The sequence below is a fragment of the Limanda limanda genome, chromosome 12, assembly GCF_963576545.1.
Source record: "Limanda limanda chromosome 12, fLimLim1.1, whole genome shotgun sequence".
Taxonomy (NCBI): Eukaryota; Metazoa; Chordata; class Actinopteri; order Pleuronectiformes; family Pleuronectidae; genus Limanda; species Limanda limanda.
Genome location: NC_083647.1, coordinates 8,591,607 through 8,611,504, shown reverse-complemented (window position 1 = coordinate 8,611,504; position 19,898 = coordinate 8,591,607). Strand labels below are relative to the sequence as shown.

The window sequence follows — 19,898 nt, the reverse complement described above, 5'->3', positions numbered from 1 at the left end:
AAGTACTGGATGGAGTGCCATGACATGTGAATAAAAACGGTCCTATGTTGTTTACCAGAGATTAACTGCAAGTGGCATATTGTTAGTCAGGTCCGTAAGTGCCATATTGTTAATATGCGTATGCCCTTTTAGCTAAATAGAATGGAAAACCCTCAGGCACATTTTGATGCCAATGTTGCTCTTGATAACTAGAACTTGGCACAGTTGAGTAGCATTTTTGAATCGTGCGAATACAAATGATAGTAAAAACCAAAATAAAAAACCTCTCAAGTTGTGACAAGCTAGAATCATTCTGATGGCTCAACCAAAAGACTTAACTCCATCTACACTTATAAAACCAGTCTGACTCTGATCTTATAGCTGCAGCCAACGTAAACAGAGCCAGGTGAGAACAAGCAGCACTAAGGTTTAAACATGCCCTTCAGCACTACAAGAGCTGATGGTGCATTACCCACAGCTCAGCCTGCAAGTGTAGCTAGTGGAAGAAATGACAGCTATGTAAAAAGGTTATGATAATGACGAGTAAAGGTTACAGCAATGATATCAAAGTGCAATGCAGCAGCTGGGTTGTTACAGTGATTATGGGGGTGTGTCTGTCTGACCCAGCCAAGGTGGGTCTCTCTCTCTCTCACTCACATCTCTCTCTTGCTCTCTCTCTCTCAAACACACACACACACCAAGACACACACATATATGTTGGCCCCAGGCCCAGACAGCATCATGCTGTGGGAGGAAAGACAGAGTCTCCGGTGGGAAGTACAGAGGGAGCAGAGAGAGAGAGAGTTGAAGACAGAGATGAAGGAGAAGGAGGGAAGGACGGGTAGGAGGAGACAGGGAGGATTCGGGGGGGTGATTGCTAATGAGAGAGACAGATGAGGCCAACCCAGGGTGGTGCTGAGCCAGAGATTAGACCACTGCTGACCACACCACATCGAGGGCAGGAGAGGAGACAGAGGTCATAGGGAAGACAAAGGCAGCGGGAGATGGGAGGCAGATATATCTCAATAAACTCGGTTCATAGAACATCCAAACCTCAATAAACAACCTTTTCTATAACCTTTTCCTTGATTTTAAAAATCAGACAGTTCTACTTTCATAAGATAACATTTAAAATCACTGCAATGCTAAAGGTATAAAACAGAGACAGCCAACTAGAAAACATTCAAAAGAAAGAAATCTATAATTCGTTCAGATATAAACTCCGGTAAATGTCCATAAAATTGGGTCTAGGCATTTTCCATATAGTTTGCCTTTCACATATGAAGAATGCAGCAGGGGATTGTCCGGGTCAATGCGTTCAAATTAACAGGAAAATAGCTGTAATATTCAGGTGAGGGCTGTTGTCTAGGTAGAGCATTCAGAGGGCAGGACGTGATGTGTAAATTCTGCCGCGGAAAACACAGTGTTTTTGTTTACAGCACATTAACCTCAGCCCTTATCACCAAAAGCTCTCAAATTTAGTCGTCTTTAGAAGAAGACGTCCTCGTCGGTATTCTCTGTGTGCATGGCACCTCTTTCTAAGAACTTTTAAGAAATCTGGATCGTCCCTTCAATGAAGATGAATAATGACTCAATTAGAGACAGTTACTGAATAATTTAACGGAGTCTAACAGCTGTAAATCAGTCCTCTGAGTCCAACTAAACTGGTTGATAAAACTGTGGCCTCATTGTGTTTACCTAACTGACAAAGCCTCGTGGGAAACCTGATGAAAATCAAGATAAAACGTCTGTATGAAAGCATTTAATTGAATTGCATCAAAAGGTTTATTCAAATGTGTCTCTAGAAAGTATTTAAGGCAGGGAGACAAAGCAACAAGCTGCAAACCAGAGTAACTACCATTTTTTAGTATAGTAGTTTGGCAAATGCAGTAATTTCCTCTCACTTCTGCATACAATAAACTCCTTTATTTGTTACCTCTGACTCATCTATCCATCAATTGATAAACTGATTGAAAGAATTTCTTATCAACAACAATTATGACATTGAGTAATCATGTATCAAGGAAACATTGTAAACATTCACTGAATCCAGTTTTTTAAATGTGCAGTGGACTTAAAATAATAGAGACTGAATCATTCATAACGAAAATGATCTTCAATTGCTTTAAATATGATGATTCTTATTCAGAACATGAGAATGGCATGAAAGCAGAGAACGCAGCGGGGTGGTCCAACTATTTTCCCAAAGATGTATCGAGAATATTTCTAAAGATCCTTCTCAGCAGAGTGTTACACTGCTACATTATGTAGCACTGTCACTCTACATGAAGATTCATCAGAGAGAAGCACTGAGTGTGTCTGTGTGTGTGTAATGGCAGCTCTCCTACAGAGTCCTAGTGGGGTCCACATTCACCAGATGAGGGGAGACAAATACGAAGAGATAAAAGAGAGAGATAGAGAGAAGGAATGCAGCCTCTTCAAGTTGTTCAGTATCAGTGTCATTCATTGCATTAGTGTACATATGCTTCTGTATATGTATAAAAATGGGGAGTATGCGGTGGCAGTGGGTGCAGTCAAACTCTGGCTCTGCAGCATGACTCATTCTGCCAGCTCATGACAGAGCATCGCGCCACACACACACACACACACACACACACACACACACACACACACACACACACACACACACACACACACACACACACACACACACACACACACACACACACACACACACACACACACACACACACACACACACACACACACACACACACACACACACACACACACACACACACACACACACACACACACAGAAGTTCTGAGTTCTGTGTCATCCTTACAAAGGCCATACATAGGATGATCAGAGCTGACATCAAATGTGGATGAAAAAGAAACATGTTTTAAGAGTGTAAACACACATGTACATGATAACCCATACTTGTGAAAACAATCACACACAGGCATGACAGCTCACTTGCACTGCAGGGCTCAACATTAAGGCTGGTCTTCCTATCCAAGACATTTTTTTTTTGTGGGACAAGTGTAAGACAAAAACTACTCACCAGCGTATCAACTATAGGTAAATTAACCAAGTTGTATAGAATGTAAGTCGTATAAATAACTGTACTGTGGTGCTGCAGAGATATTTTACAATGGTAAGAAAACTGATCACCGGCTGCTGATCTAGTGGCTTCTACAAAATATTTAATCAACACAATGATTTTTTGATTATATCAACAAACCAGGCAGACAGCCAAATCCACCAGAGTGTGATACAAATAACAAGAGAGTTTTACTATAGGGAACTGATTGTAGCACCTGTCATCCCCAGACATGATCTAAGGGGGTTGAAATGCCTCTAAATTCAGCAAAGAAGAAAAAGAAAACATCAACAGCATCAATCCGCATTCAGCTTTGGGAGAAGAAGAGCGATTTGACAAGATCTGAGAGACAATAAATAAATCTCTAACTTGTAATCTATATCAAAACCGATCTAAACTAAATTGAATTGCACTGTATTAAAGCAACAATATGTAACTTTTACTCAGCAACAGCGCCCTCTGCCGCCATGTATGGTGAGTACTTCTGTTGGGCTCTGTGTCCAAGTGATAAAGTGGTTTTCATGTTGAGCAAAAACAAATCGGAGCTCTGACTGCATGGTCCCACTCACTGAACTGAAACACAACTGAACGGTGGATATTACCCATGATCTCGCTTTCCTGAAACGGAAGAGCTGCCGCTGTAACAAATACAGATAAAAGATGTTTTTTAACGACTTCTATATCTGTAGATCAACAGTTCGTCAATATTCTTGAACTTGCTGGGCCTGATTCGGACTATTTTACCGCAGCTCTCACAGGAGATGGAATCTGCTCACCAAAGTTACATATTCCAAGTCAGTGTACCATCAAAGTAATCTTCAAGCTGTTATTTTAAATTGAAAAATAGCAGTGTTGCTTTAATATTTCTGAAAAGAGGCTTATTTTTTTCAGTTTTGATTCCTTAGTTGCCAGTGTTCAAATCAAACTAGTTAAAATAATCAAGAACCAAAATCGAATCAATAGTAGCTCCTATCGCACGTGGAGGCCGGGAACAGCCCAAAGTGGGCATGTGTGTGTGCTTCAGGGTCAGGTGAAGTCCTCCTCTCACACAACATTTGCTTTCCATCTCTTTTTTGCTTGTCATTCCATGACATCTCTCCTGTAGGCCCGTGTTACCTTTCTGGCTCACAGTCTTTCTCCTCTCTCTCTCCTCTCTCTCTCCTCTCTCTCTCCTCTTCCTCCAGGGAACCACCCACACCAATTGGCAGACAGTGTGTGATCCTCTTACACACACATACACACACACACAAAAATGCACACCATATAGTGCAGTTGAATGCAAGCTTAAAGTACCATCTTGTGTGTGTGTGTGCATGTGTGTGTGTGTGTACACAGAGTCCAGAAGGCCCTTGAAATATGCACACCAATCCCATGCATAATACATATGCACAGCAGGAGAAAAGAACTTGTGAGCCGAGTGGATCTCCACCTCTCCACTCCACCCCCCCTCCTATCCTCAACCCCTCACTCCATCACGCTGCATGCTGCTGCTGTGCATATGTTTTAAATAACAACCATCTCTCAGGGTCATTTGTGGGTCAGAAATTATGATGGAGGGAAGGCACGAGGGTTGGAGAGATGGATGGAGCTCGGAGCAAGGTAGGAGAAGAAATATAAGTCGAGGAGAGGAACGATTCACCGTTTTCAGTCCGCTTTAAAGCTGAACCACCCAGCAGTTTCAGGTAAGTCACCGACTGTTGGAAAGGTCAGACGAGATGCAGACACCACAGGATGTTAAGCTGTAGTGACCTACATATGGTTCTGTCATTTACCTCCAGAAGATCATCAAAGCACCTGCTGAGTTATTAAGACTTAAAAATGGTCCAAATGTAACCACTCATTAAATTTACTCTGGGTTTCAAATCTGTCTCGACACCGACAGCTTCTGTTCTAATTGACTAAAGGTTGTACTTGATCGGAGTTTCCGGTTGATGCTTCAAATATATATATATATTAACAAAAATAGTCGGCATTATTACTCATGCTGTCATCATACTTTCATCATTACCTCTTTATATAAAATAGGTTATTTTTCATGGGCTCTGCCAAAGTACAGTACAGTCCAGTGCACTTTTTGAGCACTGGGAGAAACACAATTTGATACATTAATGTTAGGTGGGAAATGTGAACCGTTGTGGTGAGTAAACACTATTGCAGGTTTTCATCTAAATCTTTTTGAGGTAAATGCACAAAATTTTCTCTGGTCTGAGAATCTTCTATTAATACACAATTTGAGCTGAAGAAGCTAAGAAGCTGTTGAGAAAACTATCTCCTCAAAAGGTCTACTGAGTTGCTTGACCTGGATCTTCCAACCATATTACATAGTCTTTATTGAGAGATAGAGAAATTTCAATTGTCATGAAACTATGAATGTTGAGAATAAGTACACGGTTTCAAATGACAGGTCCAAATCCAGCACAAGTGACCATGTAAACCATAGGGGATGTACAATGCCCAGAAAAAGAATGAACTTCCAAACTAGCAGTTTGCTTCAACTGTATGCAAACCTCACAAATCCAAAAATAACGAATGAACTAAAATGGTTGAGTGCAAACCTCCGCCAAGACCCAAGAGTCTACTTATGAAAGCTCACTTTAATTCAATTGATCTGGATTTTTATTTGGATCTGCACCAACTTTCACACAAACTCATAAATATCAGTCACAAACATGTCCAATGTTTTTTCATCAAGATCCATTAATCATACTTCGAGAAATTGCCAAAAATGTTGAAAAATGCCATGTGTTATATATGCTAAAGAAAGTGGAAACAAAATCTTGGATTTGCCCCCTGATACGGATCAGCACCAGTTTGTTCCTGACCCATACCACATCCTTCCAATTCTTACGACAAACAAGCAGACATGAAAACATAAACTCCTTGGAAAGAGAAACAAGTTTAATTAATACAAATACTATGATATTAAAAGACATGGCTTTCTTTTTATCCCTTATTATATATCAGGTTTCATTTCACACTGATCCTCAGAACAGAACATCTCCAGGTGACACATGCACAAAAAAGTACAGTGAGTGACTTACGATGAGCTGTTTGAGGCCTGTGAACGACTGCTCCACGGAGTTGGAGTTGAGAACTTGACGCTTCATGGCTGCCTGTTCTCCCAGGAAACGAAGCATTAGGTCTTTCACAGCGTCACCCTGCATCAAGAAACACACTCAGGTTCAATATAAGGAAAAATGACACAGCAGAATACATGAAGAGCCTGGCGTTTACATGTGTACTAACTGCATGATATAGACGTATCCGATGACGACATGTTATTTGGAGTTACTCTGCAGAGTGGATGTGGTCTGGTCGTCCATCAGCTCTTTCCCTAAACTCCATCCCCTAATCTTGGCAGCCTTTCAAATAATATACTGCAGGTTTCTAGGAATTTAAAAGGTAACGCATTCCCATTTTAAACTCTCCTGCTGAATTCATTGATGGGACCGAGGCTTGATCACATCACCCCTGCTCTTGCCTCACTACGCCGAGATCTACACTCCCTGTTAGATTTCAAATTGATTTTAAATTTTTATTGCTCACTTTTAAGACCTTAAACGGCCTAGGCCTTTAAGTGCCTCTCTGATTTACTGACCTGGTGTGTGCCCTCTCGACCACTGACATCCATGGATGGAGCTCTGCCTGTTACTCCCTGGTCTCACTTTGTGAAACTCTCTGTCTAAAATCTCTCAGACACAAGTCTCTTCTTTTAAAAAAACCTTTAAAGAGAGCTTTTGCTTGACAGAAGATTTGATTTATCCTCTTTTATTCGCATTTCCTTGTCTGGTTATATTTATGTTTTTGAAAGCACTAAGTAACATTCCTAGGAAAAGTGCTAAATAAATAAAGTTTATTTTTATTATTAACATTATATCATTTTCACTATTATTGTAAAACAGTAACCACCCCTAAGAGGAAAGGAACAATACAGACTGGAGAAAGTGCCATCTTTAATCCAGCCTTCGAGTGGATATAATTTGTTTGTTGAAAACAGACGGTTAGTGGGCAAAACAGCAAGATGACGGAAAATCACTTATTCTTATTCATTTATTCGAGCAGGCATTCAAACACATTCTGGGGGGATAATGAACCCAATCAAAGCTGGGAGGTGGACACACACACCATAAGATTAAACCGAATAAATAAGTAAAATTGTTGCCTCATCAGGGCGGTTATTACGGATAAATGTTGCTCTCGAGCTCCGAGGATGTTTATGAGAAAATAACATGATAAGGAGGAGCGTCGAAGGAGCATTGAAGGAGCGTGGAAGGAGCAGTGAAGGCCATGTGCATGTGTATTTAAAGGTAACTGTCTTCTCACTAATAAATAGCGCTGGAGCATGTGACAGGCTGATGGATAAAAATCCCTCTGTGAGAACTCAAATGTCTGAGTCAGTTGCTCCAGATATTTATGCTCAGCATTTTGTGTTTTAGCGTGAGACGTCTCGACCACCTGCGCTACTATGAAAGCTGCATTATGGGGAATGTAGCAAGCAGTTTGTTGGATCTTGATTCATTTTAGAGATTAAAAAGATTCTGATGTCTGCATATGAATGATCACTCATTTTTCTTTGCGAGTCTCCCAAATGTATAACTTTTTAACACTTAATTGGTTATCAAGTTTTTTAAAACAAGTTAGCTGCAGCCTTTCAAAGCCTCCAGGTGGTTTCCTCAAATATATTGTTGATTGACAATTTAATTAATTGAACAACAAAGAAAACGCAGTAATTGTTGACTTTTCTTTTGTACAGAAATTTTCGCTCCTGCACAAATTACATTTTTGTGGTGGCTACTACAGATAGAACAATATAATACAAAACAATATGCACTTTTTCAATGAGGAAAAGAATTCTGTATAATAATGAGATACATTCAATTCAATTATATCACCAGCCGCCACTGCTTCAAAGTGTTAAATTAGTGGAGTGGCTTTGTAAAAGGACAACTTTCTCCCTTTCTGAACACATCAGTTGTAGTATTTTATTGCCTATGTGCTTGTCCTACCTGCAGGTTGTCAAACTTGAGTCCTGGCATGGTAAGTTTGCTGGTCTCCACGTAGGCTGGGCTGAACTGCTGAGTGGCCACAGAGATGAACACCTTCCTGGTCTCTTCAGATGGCTGCCAGGCATCATGGCGCCTATCCACCTCACTCAGGCTGAGCGCTGTCGCAAACGGGTCGTCATTGCCTGAGAATACAGCTTGGAGCTGGTTGAAGGGCTGTGGCTGAGTGGCTGGGACTGAGGCAGCTGGAGCAGTTGGAGCTGGGACTATTTGGGGTGTAGGAGGTTGGGACTTAGTGGTTGATTCTGTAGGGACAGGGCCAAAGACTGTAATAAGGGTGGGAGTGTCAGAGTCCAAGGGCCCTGCAGCAGAGGAGATGGATGAGGAGGTGGAAGAAAGCTGGCGCTCAGGTGTGGGGGCTATGGGTGCAGGGCTGGCGCCCGGAGGAATCTCTGCATTGGGATTGGAAACAGAGATGAAGTCGGAGGGAGCAGTAAATGAATCAAAGAAGTCCGTAGCTGGATTGGTCTGTCCATTGTCGGTGAAGAATTTACTGAGGCTGGGGCTGGGCTGGCATACAAGAGGGGCTGTTAACTTGCTGGGGGTCACAGCATCATCACCTCCCCCACCACTCCCCATGCTAAAGCTGGGGGACTTGATGAGGGTGGGCTGGAAGCCATCAGGCACCAGAGACTTGGGCTGCTTGCCGTGGCTGAATATGGTGCACACTGGAAGAGGCTCGTGTTTTGGGCTCATCCCTCTGGCTTCCTCTGTAGCTGGATCCTCACTTTGAAGGTCAATCTGTGGATCCTCTGTGTCAACCTGAGGTGAAACAAAAGCCACAGCATCCTCTTGTGAGACTTTCTGCTCTTTTGTGTCCTCTTCTACTTCCTCCTCAGAAGCCCCTCCCTCATGTTCCTCCACTGAAACTTGAAGAGTAGTTAAAGTCGGTCCAGTTTCACTTAGTTCCTCCTTGTCTCCGGAGATCCCTCCTGCATTCTCCCTTTCCTCCTCCTCCTCATCATCCTTCTCCTCCTCCTCCTCCTCCTCCTCCTCCTCTCCATCCAGAAAAGAGTCAATGGGCGCCACATCATTCTCCTCACTGTAGATGGGCGAATCCGAAATCATGACGCTCTCCATCATCTGCTCATTGAGCTTGTCCATCAGGCTCTCTGAAGGTGTGGCACTGCTGACCTCCTGGGGACTGGCAAACTCTCCACCCCCCAGGTCGATGCTGTCCTCCTGGGGCAGGACGAGGTCTCTGGAGGGGGTCCGGAGGGACGTGGGCTCCGGGCTGACTGGAGCGTCCGCTTTCACATCCTCCACAGTGATGTCCAAGGTGACTGGCCGCTGAGCAGCAGCGTCCCCACTTTCCATCTTACTGACACTGACAATAGCAACACAGGGAATTTACATTTTAACATTAACAGTGACTGTTCAATATTCTTGCACAACGCTGCCTTGGCCACTTCCTGTAATTGTATGCTAAACACTGAGAAACCCGTATCGTCAGCACCGGGCTGCAGGTTCAGAAGCAGAGTCGGGTCACTTCGGTTCACTTCAAGCTTTCGGTTTCATCACGAACGAGCAGTTCATCCGTAAAGCAGAGGTTGTTGCCTGGTTGTTGTTAGCTATCCTGCTATGGCTAAATTAGCCGGTTGCTAGGCTAACCCAACCTAACTTAGCAGCTGTGTCACACACACGCGTCATTGGGAGCTAGCCACGCTTTAAAAGCAGCGGAACATGATGCTATGCTCACCAAAGCACTACACAATGACAGATGAAGAATAAAACACAACAAAGGGGTTCTCTTACCGTACAGCTGACTGACAGCGAGAGAGGCTCCACGGGAAATCTACATGTACGGTAGCTCGCAGCTGACAAACTCCACGCTGCGGCGGTGTTTGGTATTCTCAACGCTCTCTACGCACTATTCAACCCGATGAGCAACGTCACACGAGCGCCGCTACGTACGTTACCCGCACGGTTGCGCTTCTCCTCTTTTCAAATCGCGGAAGTGCTTTGCAGCTAGTGTGTTGTGTTCTGTCCGCAGCACAGTTTCTTATTGATAATTATTTCATGTCCCCCAGTGAGACGAATTTTTTAAAAGAATAAGGAAGTGCTTGTTCTTCTAACGGACCCAACATGGAGGACGACGCTCCTGTCATCTACGGTCTCGAGTTCCAGGTACATGTTGATGCTACACTGACAGCTAGCGTTAGCTCAGCTCTATGATATTACATTATATCCCTCAAATTAGACATTCTTAGCTATTCTCCTCCGTGTCACCCTGCTGCACCCATACCGTTTACTTTGTGGGCTGCATTGAGGACTGTTTTACTTAATGTTACCTCATCGCGGTAGTTATTAACATGTTGTTTATGTGGATGTACAGTCATGTACTTGTGTGTTTACCTTTCAGGCACGAGCTCTGACTGCTCAGACAGCTGAGACTGACGCCATCCGTTTCCTCGTGGGCACCCAGTCTCTGAAGTTTGACAACCAGGTGAGAAAAACACAGGTTGTATATTGCATGTAAAGCCTGATGGAATGGTTGTTTCCCAACAGGAGGCTGTTGTTACTAATTTATGTCATAGTGGAAGCTTGTGTGCCTGTGCAGCTGTTTGCTCTTTGTCTTTGGATAATAAGTGTTGTGCAACCTGCTACCTGCGAGATGCATTACACTGCATCTGCTGGGTTCCAGTGCTGATTATTTTCATTATAGATGGTTTTCTTGATGAATCCATCAGTTGATTGGTCCATGAAAGGTCAAAATATGATAAAAAATGTTTTATCTGTATATCAGGGAACCCTAAGAAGCCTCCTCAAATGTTTTGTTTTGTCCCTGTTTATTTTGGGTTAAGGGCAGATGATGTTGTACTTTGTGAAGCCCTATCAGACAAATCGTGACCTGTGATACAGTGATTGTGGGCTATACAAATATAATTTGATTGATTGATTGTTAATAACTACTATAAGTTGAAGTTTTTCTTTTGATCAGAGAGTGTATATATGTATACGTGTAAATAAGAGGTTAAGATTTCTGAAACATAAGTTGGACAAAAATAAGCTACATTTCATAGTCTTCAACATTTAACTTTAAGTTTTGTACTCTGCTCTCAGCCAATGTTTTCAAAATCATAACACCCCAAAATAAAAACATTGGCCAAAATGGGGGATATTATTATTTTTACTTTAAAAGCTGCATTTTGAAGCAGCTACAGGTGATACATTTCTTTTTTTAATACAGTGGTATAAAATGAAATTTGAGCAATTTCATTTCTGGGAAAGGATGTGACAAAGTCCCTAATAACTTCCTCCAGATCACAAGCACACAGACCGGATTTTGTTTTTTGAAATATCTGTTAAATGTTAAAAGCATGACCAAATAACCTCACATCACACTCAGTTTTAAAATTCAAAACGGAGTCAAAGACTAATCTTTCATTTTTTTGAAGAGAGCATGTCAACATGAAGCCAAGATTTTCCTCTTGTCCAATGTTAAGTTGAAAGAGCCAGCACCCCCCCCCCAAAAAAAAATGGACCTACCACAAATAAACAAGCTTTTACTACCTATCAAACTACCTACTAATTCCATTCACCTCTGTCTGTATGTATGTGGAACGCATATCTTGCGAACCATTCATCTTATGTGAGCAGACGATATTGTAATTTGGACAAGCAAAATGTTCAATATTGATAAAAATGGAATATACAGGCAACCAGCGTACTGGGATGAGTGGGGGCAGGGCAGCTCGCCTTTACTCTGTGGACTAATTTGAATCTCGTTCAATTTCATTGGATAAACTGCAGCAGCAGTCAGCAACTGGCAGCCTGCTAAGAAGATCAGTCCACTAGATCATTTTGATACCTTGATTGTTTTCATTTCAACAGACTGACACAGGCATTTGTGAACTTGTGCTGATCTCGAGCATGGCAGCAACATTCATAGAGTCCCTTCCCCCTTACTAATTTGTCTGCAAAATAAAACAACTAATTGGTAAATCAACAAATGTAAACAATGAAAATAGTTAATAGTGGCAGTACAAAAGGAAGTAATTGTCAAGTCTACAAAATGTGCAGATGACTACAGTGCAAAATGCCATCACAATTTCCCAAAGTTCATCCACAGTTGACTTGTTTTGTCCAAACAACTAAAGATGTATATTTAAACTGATGAAAATTATGATGATTGATCACTTCACTTATCGTTTCAGTCTTGATGTTGAGATTCTTGCTTAAAAAATGACTCAAATTCTGAATTAATTATCAAAGTATTGTAATCGCAGTTTACTTTTCTGACAGTAGAGTAATTGATTAATCAACAAGTTAATTCAGCAACAAATGCTTATAAGTAATCAAAGTGGTTGTCAATTAATAATGTGTTGATTAATAAATTAACTATAGGTTTCAGCGTATACACATACATCAATGACTGCATTGAAGCCATTGTCATACTAATTAATTGACAGATCTGTTGCACGTTCATCCGTGATGTATTTTACATGTGTGGCTTATCAACAAAGGTCTGTAGTGAGGCTTCTGTGCGTTGTGTGTCTCTCTGTGTGTGTGTATGTGTGAAAGAGAAAGAATGAGAGTCTGTGCACGCATGCATACATGCATGCAGAGGTCATTACAGAGACAGATGACAGAAACAGTTGGCTCTAAATGGGGGGAGAAATAATTAGCTCTCTGAGAGCAAGAGGAAGAGAGGGATGAAAGTGTGTGTGTGTGTGGGAGAAAGAAAGATTTGTGCCTTGATTAAAAAAAAAAAGCCAATTTTCTGGCAGACTTCAGTGTGAAAACTGGGACTGAACACAGACGTAGTTCAATCCAAGGTTTGTGTAGACAGTCTAATACTGTGCTTGTTGCAAAAGGGCGACAATGCATTCCAGTTGGTCTGTGTAATTGTTATGCACTGTCACTATCTCAACATACTCCTCCTCACACTTTCCTCCACTCTGGTGTGAGCAACGAGCTGAAACACAAGAAAACCAAAGAGGTGAACTCTTCAGAGTCATGTTAATTTCATGCTGGTATTATTATTGGATTTAAATAGTAAGAAAAGTGATAATTGCTAATTAATTCAGTGGAGTCGTTGCTTTGAGGCCACTACAGACTGCGATTTTGTGTCAGATGAAAGTTAATAATGCAAGAAACCGTCGGTTGTCGCTTCAAAGAAGGCAAATCTAGCTTTTTGTCTCCTCAAATTGATTCTGATACTGATTCCTGTTTTTAATTTGACTATTTCACTTCTGGCCAATATCTACTGAAGGAAATTAAGTCAGGGCTAGGGTTAGGGTTCCTTACATTGTTTTTCTGCATTGCTCCTGTCAAATCAACCAATAAATAAAACATTTAAAAATTGTTGGATCTATACACGTTGACTGACGGCTGATAGAGATCGTATAAAAAAACACTGCCTGCTACAGCTCTGCATTGAGCCTCAGTATGTGTCAGACAAAATGCTTGTTGGCTTGACTACTTTTTGTCTGTCAAGATGGTCGTCATGTCAGATAAAATGATTATAGTCAAAAATTCATGGCCCAGAGACATGACAGACTTCATGTTGCTCCCCATCCAATCTCTGTTTCCTCTCTTTAACGACCTGTGTGACTTCACCAGAAAGGCAGCACTTGCAACTGACTTCAGGGGACAAGGATGTAAACCAACATGGCGTATGAAGTGGTGTGTATAATACTTGGTGTTTTGTTCTTTAAGAAGCCCAAAATTTTTTCCTCTGTTTCACAGTTCCACCTTGTGACACTTACGGCATCATTCCCCTTTTGCTTCGACAAGTTTACATTTGTCAGCCGTGCTCTGATTGGTCAACGTCACAGAGGTACAAAACCTGTTGTGGAAGGTGGAAAAAAAGTGTGGCTTTGGTTGTCATCCATGTCGCCCAATGCCCGTTAAGGGTCAGGCTATAATCGGGCTGATATTGTGTAGTCTGACCCCTGCATACAGGACAGTGAGCAGTTGTCACTACGGCTGCAGCTGCCGCCTGGAAGGATGTTTATTTTAAATTGGCAGCAGTTCAACGCCTTTACTAGTCTGTTCGCTGCTATCCACTGTTGACCTCTAATCTCACACACTTTAATTGAACAAATTGTAGTTTAAAGTAGAGATTATGGATCGCAGTATAAACATGTGTTACAATAGCATTGTCAATGTAGAAGAGATAACAGGAAAGTCTTGGCTTCATATTGACCCATATTATGCTCTCCTCCAGAAACTTAAGAATCCTCTTTGACTCTGATTTGAATTTTAAAACTGAGAGTGATACAAGAGGTTATTTGGTAATGCTTTGTTTCAGAACCAACTCATGTCTGTTTGCTTGTGTAATCCGGAAAATGTTTTCTTGACTTTATCACATCCTTAACCTTTCATCTAGAATAGATCTAAGTCTAGATACATTTTTATTTAAATGTCATGAAAATACTTAAGTGAAAGATGTTTTGTCTAAAACCGAGCGCAGCACCATTAGTGTTCACGAAGAAGGAGAAGGAGTCCAAAACTGTACTGTACATAACCATTTGTACTATTTGGATTGGTTTAAAAAACGCCTTATGTGTTAATCCAAGTAGTTAAAATACAAAGGCAATGTCTTTATTGACCTCTGCTTTGTTTTCTAATATCAACGTCAAAGGGCATCCAAAGCTTTAAATTCTAAATGGGATCATTATTCATCCTCTGTTCTGTTCTTTCAGATCAGCCTCCATTAGACTCCTGGGTTCAGTCAGTGCGGTGCTTTTTATTCATGAAGCTCATTCTCTCTTCCACTCTGTAGCTTTGCTGGCAAACATTGGTAGGCTCAGTTCCTCCGAGTTTGAACTTGCCATATGAAAAATGTGTTTTCGATTGGCATTTCAGCCCTGATCGCTTCCGTTGTACCATAAGCCCGCTGGCCCCTCCACCTCCCATTAAGCATAATGCAGGTTGGAAATGCCTCTCTTAACTCGCCGAGCACCTCTCAAATCCCTCAGAGACCAATAGCTGGAATGACAGATCGGAGGGATGGCATTTAAGGCTGCTAACGAGATAAAGCGCCTGAGCTTGGCACCTCTCACCCGCTCCCCTCTCCTTCGCCCTGCTCGCTGTCCTCTGTGCGGCTCAAGAGCTTTAGCGGAGACGCGTCTGAAGTGGGGGCCACAAGCCATGCTCGTCTTTATCCTTCTCTTACCCCCGTCTTCCCAGACTCCCCCCTCCACTCCTCTATACCTCAATTCCTCCCACTAGCGGCACATAATTAACAGCACTGGGCTGGATGCCCAAGTGGCTGAAGGCTATGAGTCACTCCCCGGGCCCTGGAAGAATGGCGGATAAATCACCTGAGGGAGGAGGAGGGTTAGAACTTCTCTCTCCCCTCACACCTGAGTTCATTTGGGGGGACCCTATTACTAGGCCTTCCAATTACCCTGTCCCGCCGGCCTGAATTTATTTGTACCGCTCCCTCTCCACCATAAAATTATAACTTTGCGTAATAATTTTTTGCTCGATGCAGTCTAACCCAAGGTTAATAGCCGCCTAGCTGACTTTGAAAAGGCTGAAGGATGCGGCTGCTCCGACGCTCTTCTCTTCCTCCTCCTCCTGCTTTGTACGCCCCCTCCTTTCATCCTCTTGTTCTGCCTGTAAAAGTAGTACTGGCAAGGGGAGTGGAAATGCCTAGCAGGAGTTATTGTCCAGTGCGACCCCATTAACAGTCCCCCGAGGTGCAGTAAGTGTCTCTCTTATGGGAGAAACTGCCATATATTGTCTGATCAAACCTTGAGGCCCTCACTGTTTTACGGCAGCGGTGGGCCCTGAACTGCTTTCAGTGGAGGGCCCTCATAGAATAGATTTCCATCTAATGAAAAGAGATCATGGAGGAGTTTCCATTAACTTCTTATGGATAAAAGTTGAGCTTGTTTATTCAACTTGTGAGTGCTGCGGTGTGCACAGCTGTTGATTGTGTTATTAAAGTGCAGCCAAGGCCTCAATTTTACACCAGGTCAAGGAGCTACACCGCTGAAAAAAGGATTTATAGCTGAGTATTATGTAGTGCAGTTAGTGTTTACAAGTTCTTGGCATTCATCTTCTGCATCCTCAACCCTGACGAGAACAATTCCATCTCAGGGTCATACTATTTGAACTTTCACATGTATTCTTCTGTGCCATGCAGGCATCAGTTTAACATCACTTATTCAGATTTAGCACCAATTCCCGACTGGCTCGCCTCGGTTCACCTGTTATGGAATTAAACCGCAACAAAATACTTTCTACCCTGGTAAGAAGTACCCGCAGCTTTACAAAATTATATTTAAAGGATGCCAACCTCAGACGCATAATTGCATCAGACATTCCCCTCACGTCAGCAGAATGACAAATCTGCTGGGTTAAAGGAGGAATCCATTTAAAAATGCATCCTAAAGAAGCTGTCCAACATTTTGGGGAATACGCTCAGTCACTTCCTCTCCAAGAACTTCACGTTATGCCTACTGCTCACTAGGGGATTATCGGCCCGCTTTCCAGTCCAATTCAGGACTTCCGAAGATCCCGGGGTCGTTTCATTTTTCAGGTTGATCTGAACAGATTCCCTGGCTTAATAATCCTGTAATATCAGGGGTTTACAGACTTAATGTCATCAACTAAATCAGAGCCTCTCTGATTTTGAAGCGTTAATATCAAACACGTTTAAAAATTGGGGACACATGTATGAAAGCAACAGTGATTGGCCGAGTGAGCACTATAGCCAATAAGAGGGAGTTCGCAGGGAAGCGTCACCAACTAGATGTTTTGAACTTATGAGGAGGAGAGTACAAAATGAGGGCATACTGGAAATGTTTAAATGTGGCAAAAGTATGAGTGCACGACTGATCAGGCAAGTTACTGAGTTCCTAATTCTGAATTCCTCACAAAAAGTGTGTGCTCCTTTGTCCCGACTGAATTGTCCATAGTGCATACGCATTCTCACAATTAAAATAATTTACATCTGTCATTATGTCTGTGTTCTCCCACATTTGATAATTTCTCATGTTTCAAATATATATTTAATATTTATTATTATTTGTATGGCCTTTTGTGCTGTTTGTCAGTGCAATCCCCAATGTCGTTTATCTCTTTTTGTTTTTTAATCATTTAATTGCTGTAAACCAAATTGCCTTTGGGATTAATAGTCAGTTTGCTCAAGTAATAGTAAAGATATTGTGTATTTTATTGTATTGTATAGCTTTTTCCCTCGGCCCCTAGTGTTTATTCAAAAAGAGGTTGACCATCTGTCTTCTAACTTATACACAGCTATTCACCACTGACATTGTTTTTCTATATTGTTCTGATTCACGTATTTAACTGATAAATTAATCTTACAGTAAGCAAATCAATAACAGACAGTAAGAAGAAATTAGAGGACACACAGCTAAACAAAATCTGTGCTCACACAAATGCCTCTTTGAAAAATAACACAATTAAAAAGCTTTCACAGAAAGGCTCTCTTGGATAATGCTCCCATCCTCAGTCCTTTTGATTTGGGCTAATTGTCTTAAAAGATGAATGAGCTTTTTAGTGATTCTCTTTTTTGTACCTTTTGCTCTGACTCACCCAACATGTCATATGCAAAACTCCTGTGAATGGAACGTGACTTCTTAAAGTGACTTAATCGTCACTTTAAAGGCCAAATCGAGATGAAAAGTTCTCAGCTGTATGAAGTTGATGGAGGGAAAAAAAATAACCAAAGCGACGTCTGCCTTGAAATTGCATTTACTGTCATATTAAAAGAGGAACCTTCTTCTTTTCCAGAGTAATCTGAGGAATGAGTGGAGCTTTGAACTGTGGTTGGTGTGTGGAGGAGGGAGCACACAGTGTTTTTAAGCTCTGGCTTCATCCTCAACACATCTCCTCCTCACTGTCTCTGCCTCTCTGTTATTTCCAGATCCACATCATTGACTTTGATGATGAGAATAACATCATTAATAAGAATGTCCTTCTGCACCAAGCTGGGGAGATATGGCACATTGGCGCCAGTCCTGCAGATAAGGCTGTGCTTACCACCTGCTATAACAAAAGTGAGTCCCACTGTTTCCTTATGTCTCTGGCTCTATTCTTTGCCTCTTTATTCAGCATGTTTCTCTTTTTCCTTCTGTTTCTCTTTGTCTCCTTTTTGCATTTGCTGTATCTTCTTTACTTTGTCTACATACATCTTACTCCTAATGAACTAGTACTGACCTGGAGTTAAGTTGAAACTCAGAACATTTTATTGCATCTTTAACAGATGACCTGTCTCCACAGGTCTGATAGTATAGCGACCTTGTCCGGAGTCATGTTCGGACTGATAGAATCAATACTAATGTGTGGACATGATGACCCACGTGAAGGATGGTGGCAGCAGCTGCAAAGTCAATGTCTGCCAGGGAAAAAAAATCCTTTAAGGTCAGGGACATGTATGTCAACTGTAATATTATATATAATATTTTTTTAGGATTTAGACTATATCTGTACAGAATTTAAAGCAAGGCAGGTAAACCAATTGTGATAAAAAAAGGACGTCCCTTGGGATGTTGGACAGTGTGAACATGTCAACCTTCACATTATCGTCCCCATACAGGCTGTGGTGTAGGAAGTATTCAAACATTTTACTCTAGTAAGAGTCTAAATATAATTTAGTCACGTAAAATTACCAGATCTACTGTTCTAAGTGAATAAAAGTAATTAAGTACTTGCTTTTAAATTAAATGTACTGTATGTGTCGACTGTTGCCTATTGCCTAATGCAAAGGTCAACTTTATCATTAACTTTGACTCCTATATATTCTGCTATCTGCTGTAGTGGAGTAAAAGTGAAATGTACCTAATTAAATCTGCCTATGTAAAGTAAAGATGCACGAAGTACAATAATGAAGTGAATGTACTTTGTTACATCCCAACACTGCATCAGAAATGTATTACTAACTAAATTCTTTCTGGAAACATATTAGCAAACTATATATTTGTTTTCATAATATATAAATGAATACACAGGTAGAAAATGAATGCATATTTATAAACACATGACGAAATGAAGTTGAATATCTTGTATATACAATTAAAAAAAGATCCCCGTTGTGGCTGTTTGATACTGGTGTCAGAATTTAACAGTTTGAACATTCTGATACACTTTATACACTATATCGCAATTTGTTTTTGGTCTTAACATATAGTGTAAATATTGTTGTCATAGCAACTGATGTTCTTTCACACTTTTACAAGCTGAGAACGGCTGACAGTGACCACTCGTAGATGAAGTGAATAAAGTTTATAATCATGTAACAAAAGCACAGGGGAAAGTTCCTGTGGTCGAGAGGTGGCTTATATACAGTCTATGGTTAGTACCTATACAAACCACAAGCCAGTGGCAGGTTGTTGAGGGATGTGCTGGAACAAGTCTGATCCATGGCTGCTTCGCCTTGCAACATACAGGACTTAACGGATCTGCCTCTATCGTCATGGTACCTGATATCACAGGATACCTTCAGGATGCTTGTGGAGTACATGTTCCAGGGGGTGGCATTTAAAGTGGCATCAAAGAACTAACAGCATATTAGGCACTGGTGGTTATAATGTTGTTGCTAATCACAACAACACTCCAGGGTTTTCCCTACAAGTATAACTCTTGGGTGTACTGCCAACATCTGAACAGAATTAACTGGAAAAAAAACATATTGGTCCTAATACCAGACAGCATTTATTTCTAAGATGAGTCGTCTTGTATAACAGGATTTACCTGTTCATTCATTAAATCAGATATGCTTTATGAATGGAGAGCATTTCAGTGTAACTATGGTCTTTTACAGAGTGTTGCATTATGGGTTGTTTGCCGCCTTATTATGTTGTAGTCT

The 19,898-nt window shown here is 41.3% G+C and overlaps 2 protein-coding genes across 2 annotated transcripts in view; one reads left to right on the top strand and one right to left on the bottom strand.

Moving 5' to 3' along the window:
- trappc12 (trafficking protein particle complex subunit 12) overlaps positions 1-9,910 on the bottom strand; it is a 31,699-nt gene extending 21,789 nt beyond the window's left edge. The window contains exons 1-3 of the mRNA XM_061083461.1: positions 9,866-9,910; positions 8,054-9,437; positions 6,089-6,205 (exon numbers count right to left, since the gene is read on the bottom strand). Coding sequence (XP_060939444.1) covers positions 6,089-6,205; positions 8,054-9,427 — 1,491 coding nt within the window. The 5' untranslated portion in view covers positions 9,428-9,437; positions 9,866-9,910. The remainder of the gene's footprint in view (positions 1-6,088; positions 6,206-8,053; positions 9,438-9,865) is intronic.
- A 158-nt stretch (positions 9,911-10,068) lies between these two features.
- The window catches only part of eipr1 (EARP complex and GARP complex interacting protein 1), a 55,794-nt gene continuing 45,964 nt past the window's right edge, over positions 10,069-19,898 (top strand). The window contains exons 1-3 of the mRNA XM_061083460.1: positions 10,069-10,237; positions 10,473-10,556; positions 17,958-18,090. Coding sequence (XP_060939443.1) covers positions 10,196-10,237; positions 10,473-10,556; positions 17,958-18,090 — 259 coding nt within the window. The 5' untranslated portion in view covers positions 10,069-10,195. The remainder of the gene's footprint in view (positions 10,238-10,472; positions 10,557-17,957; positions 18,091-19,898) is intronic.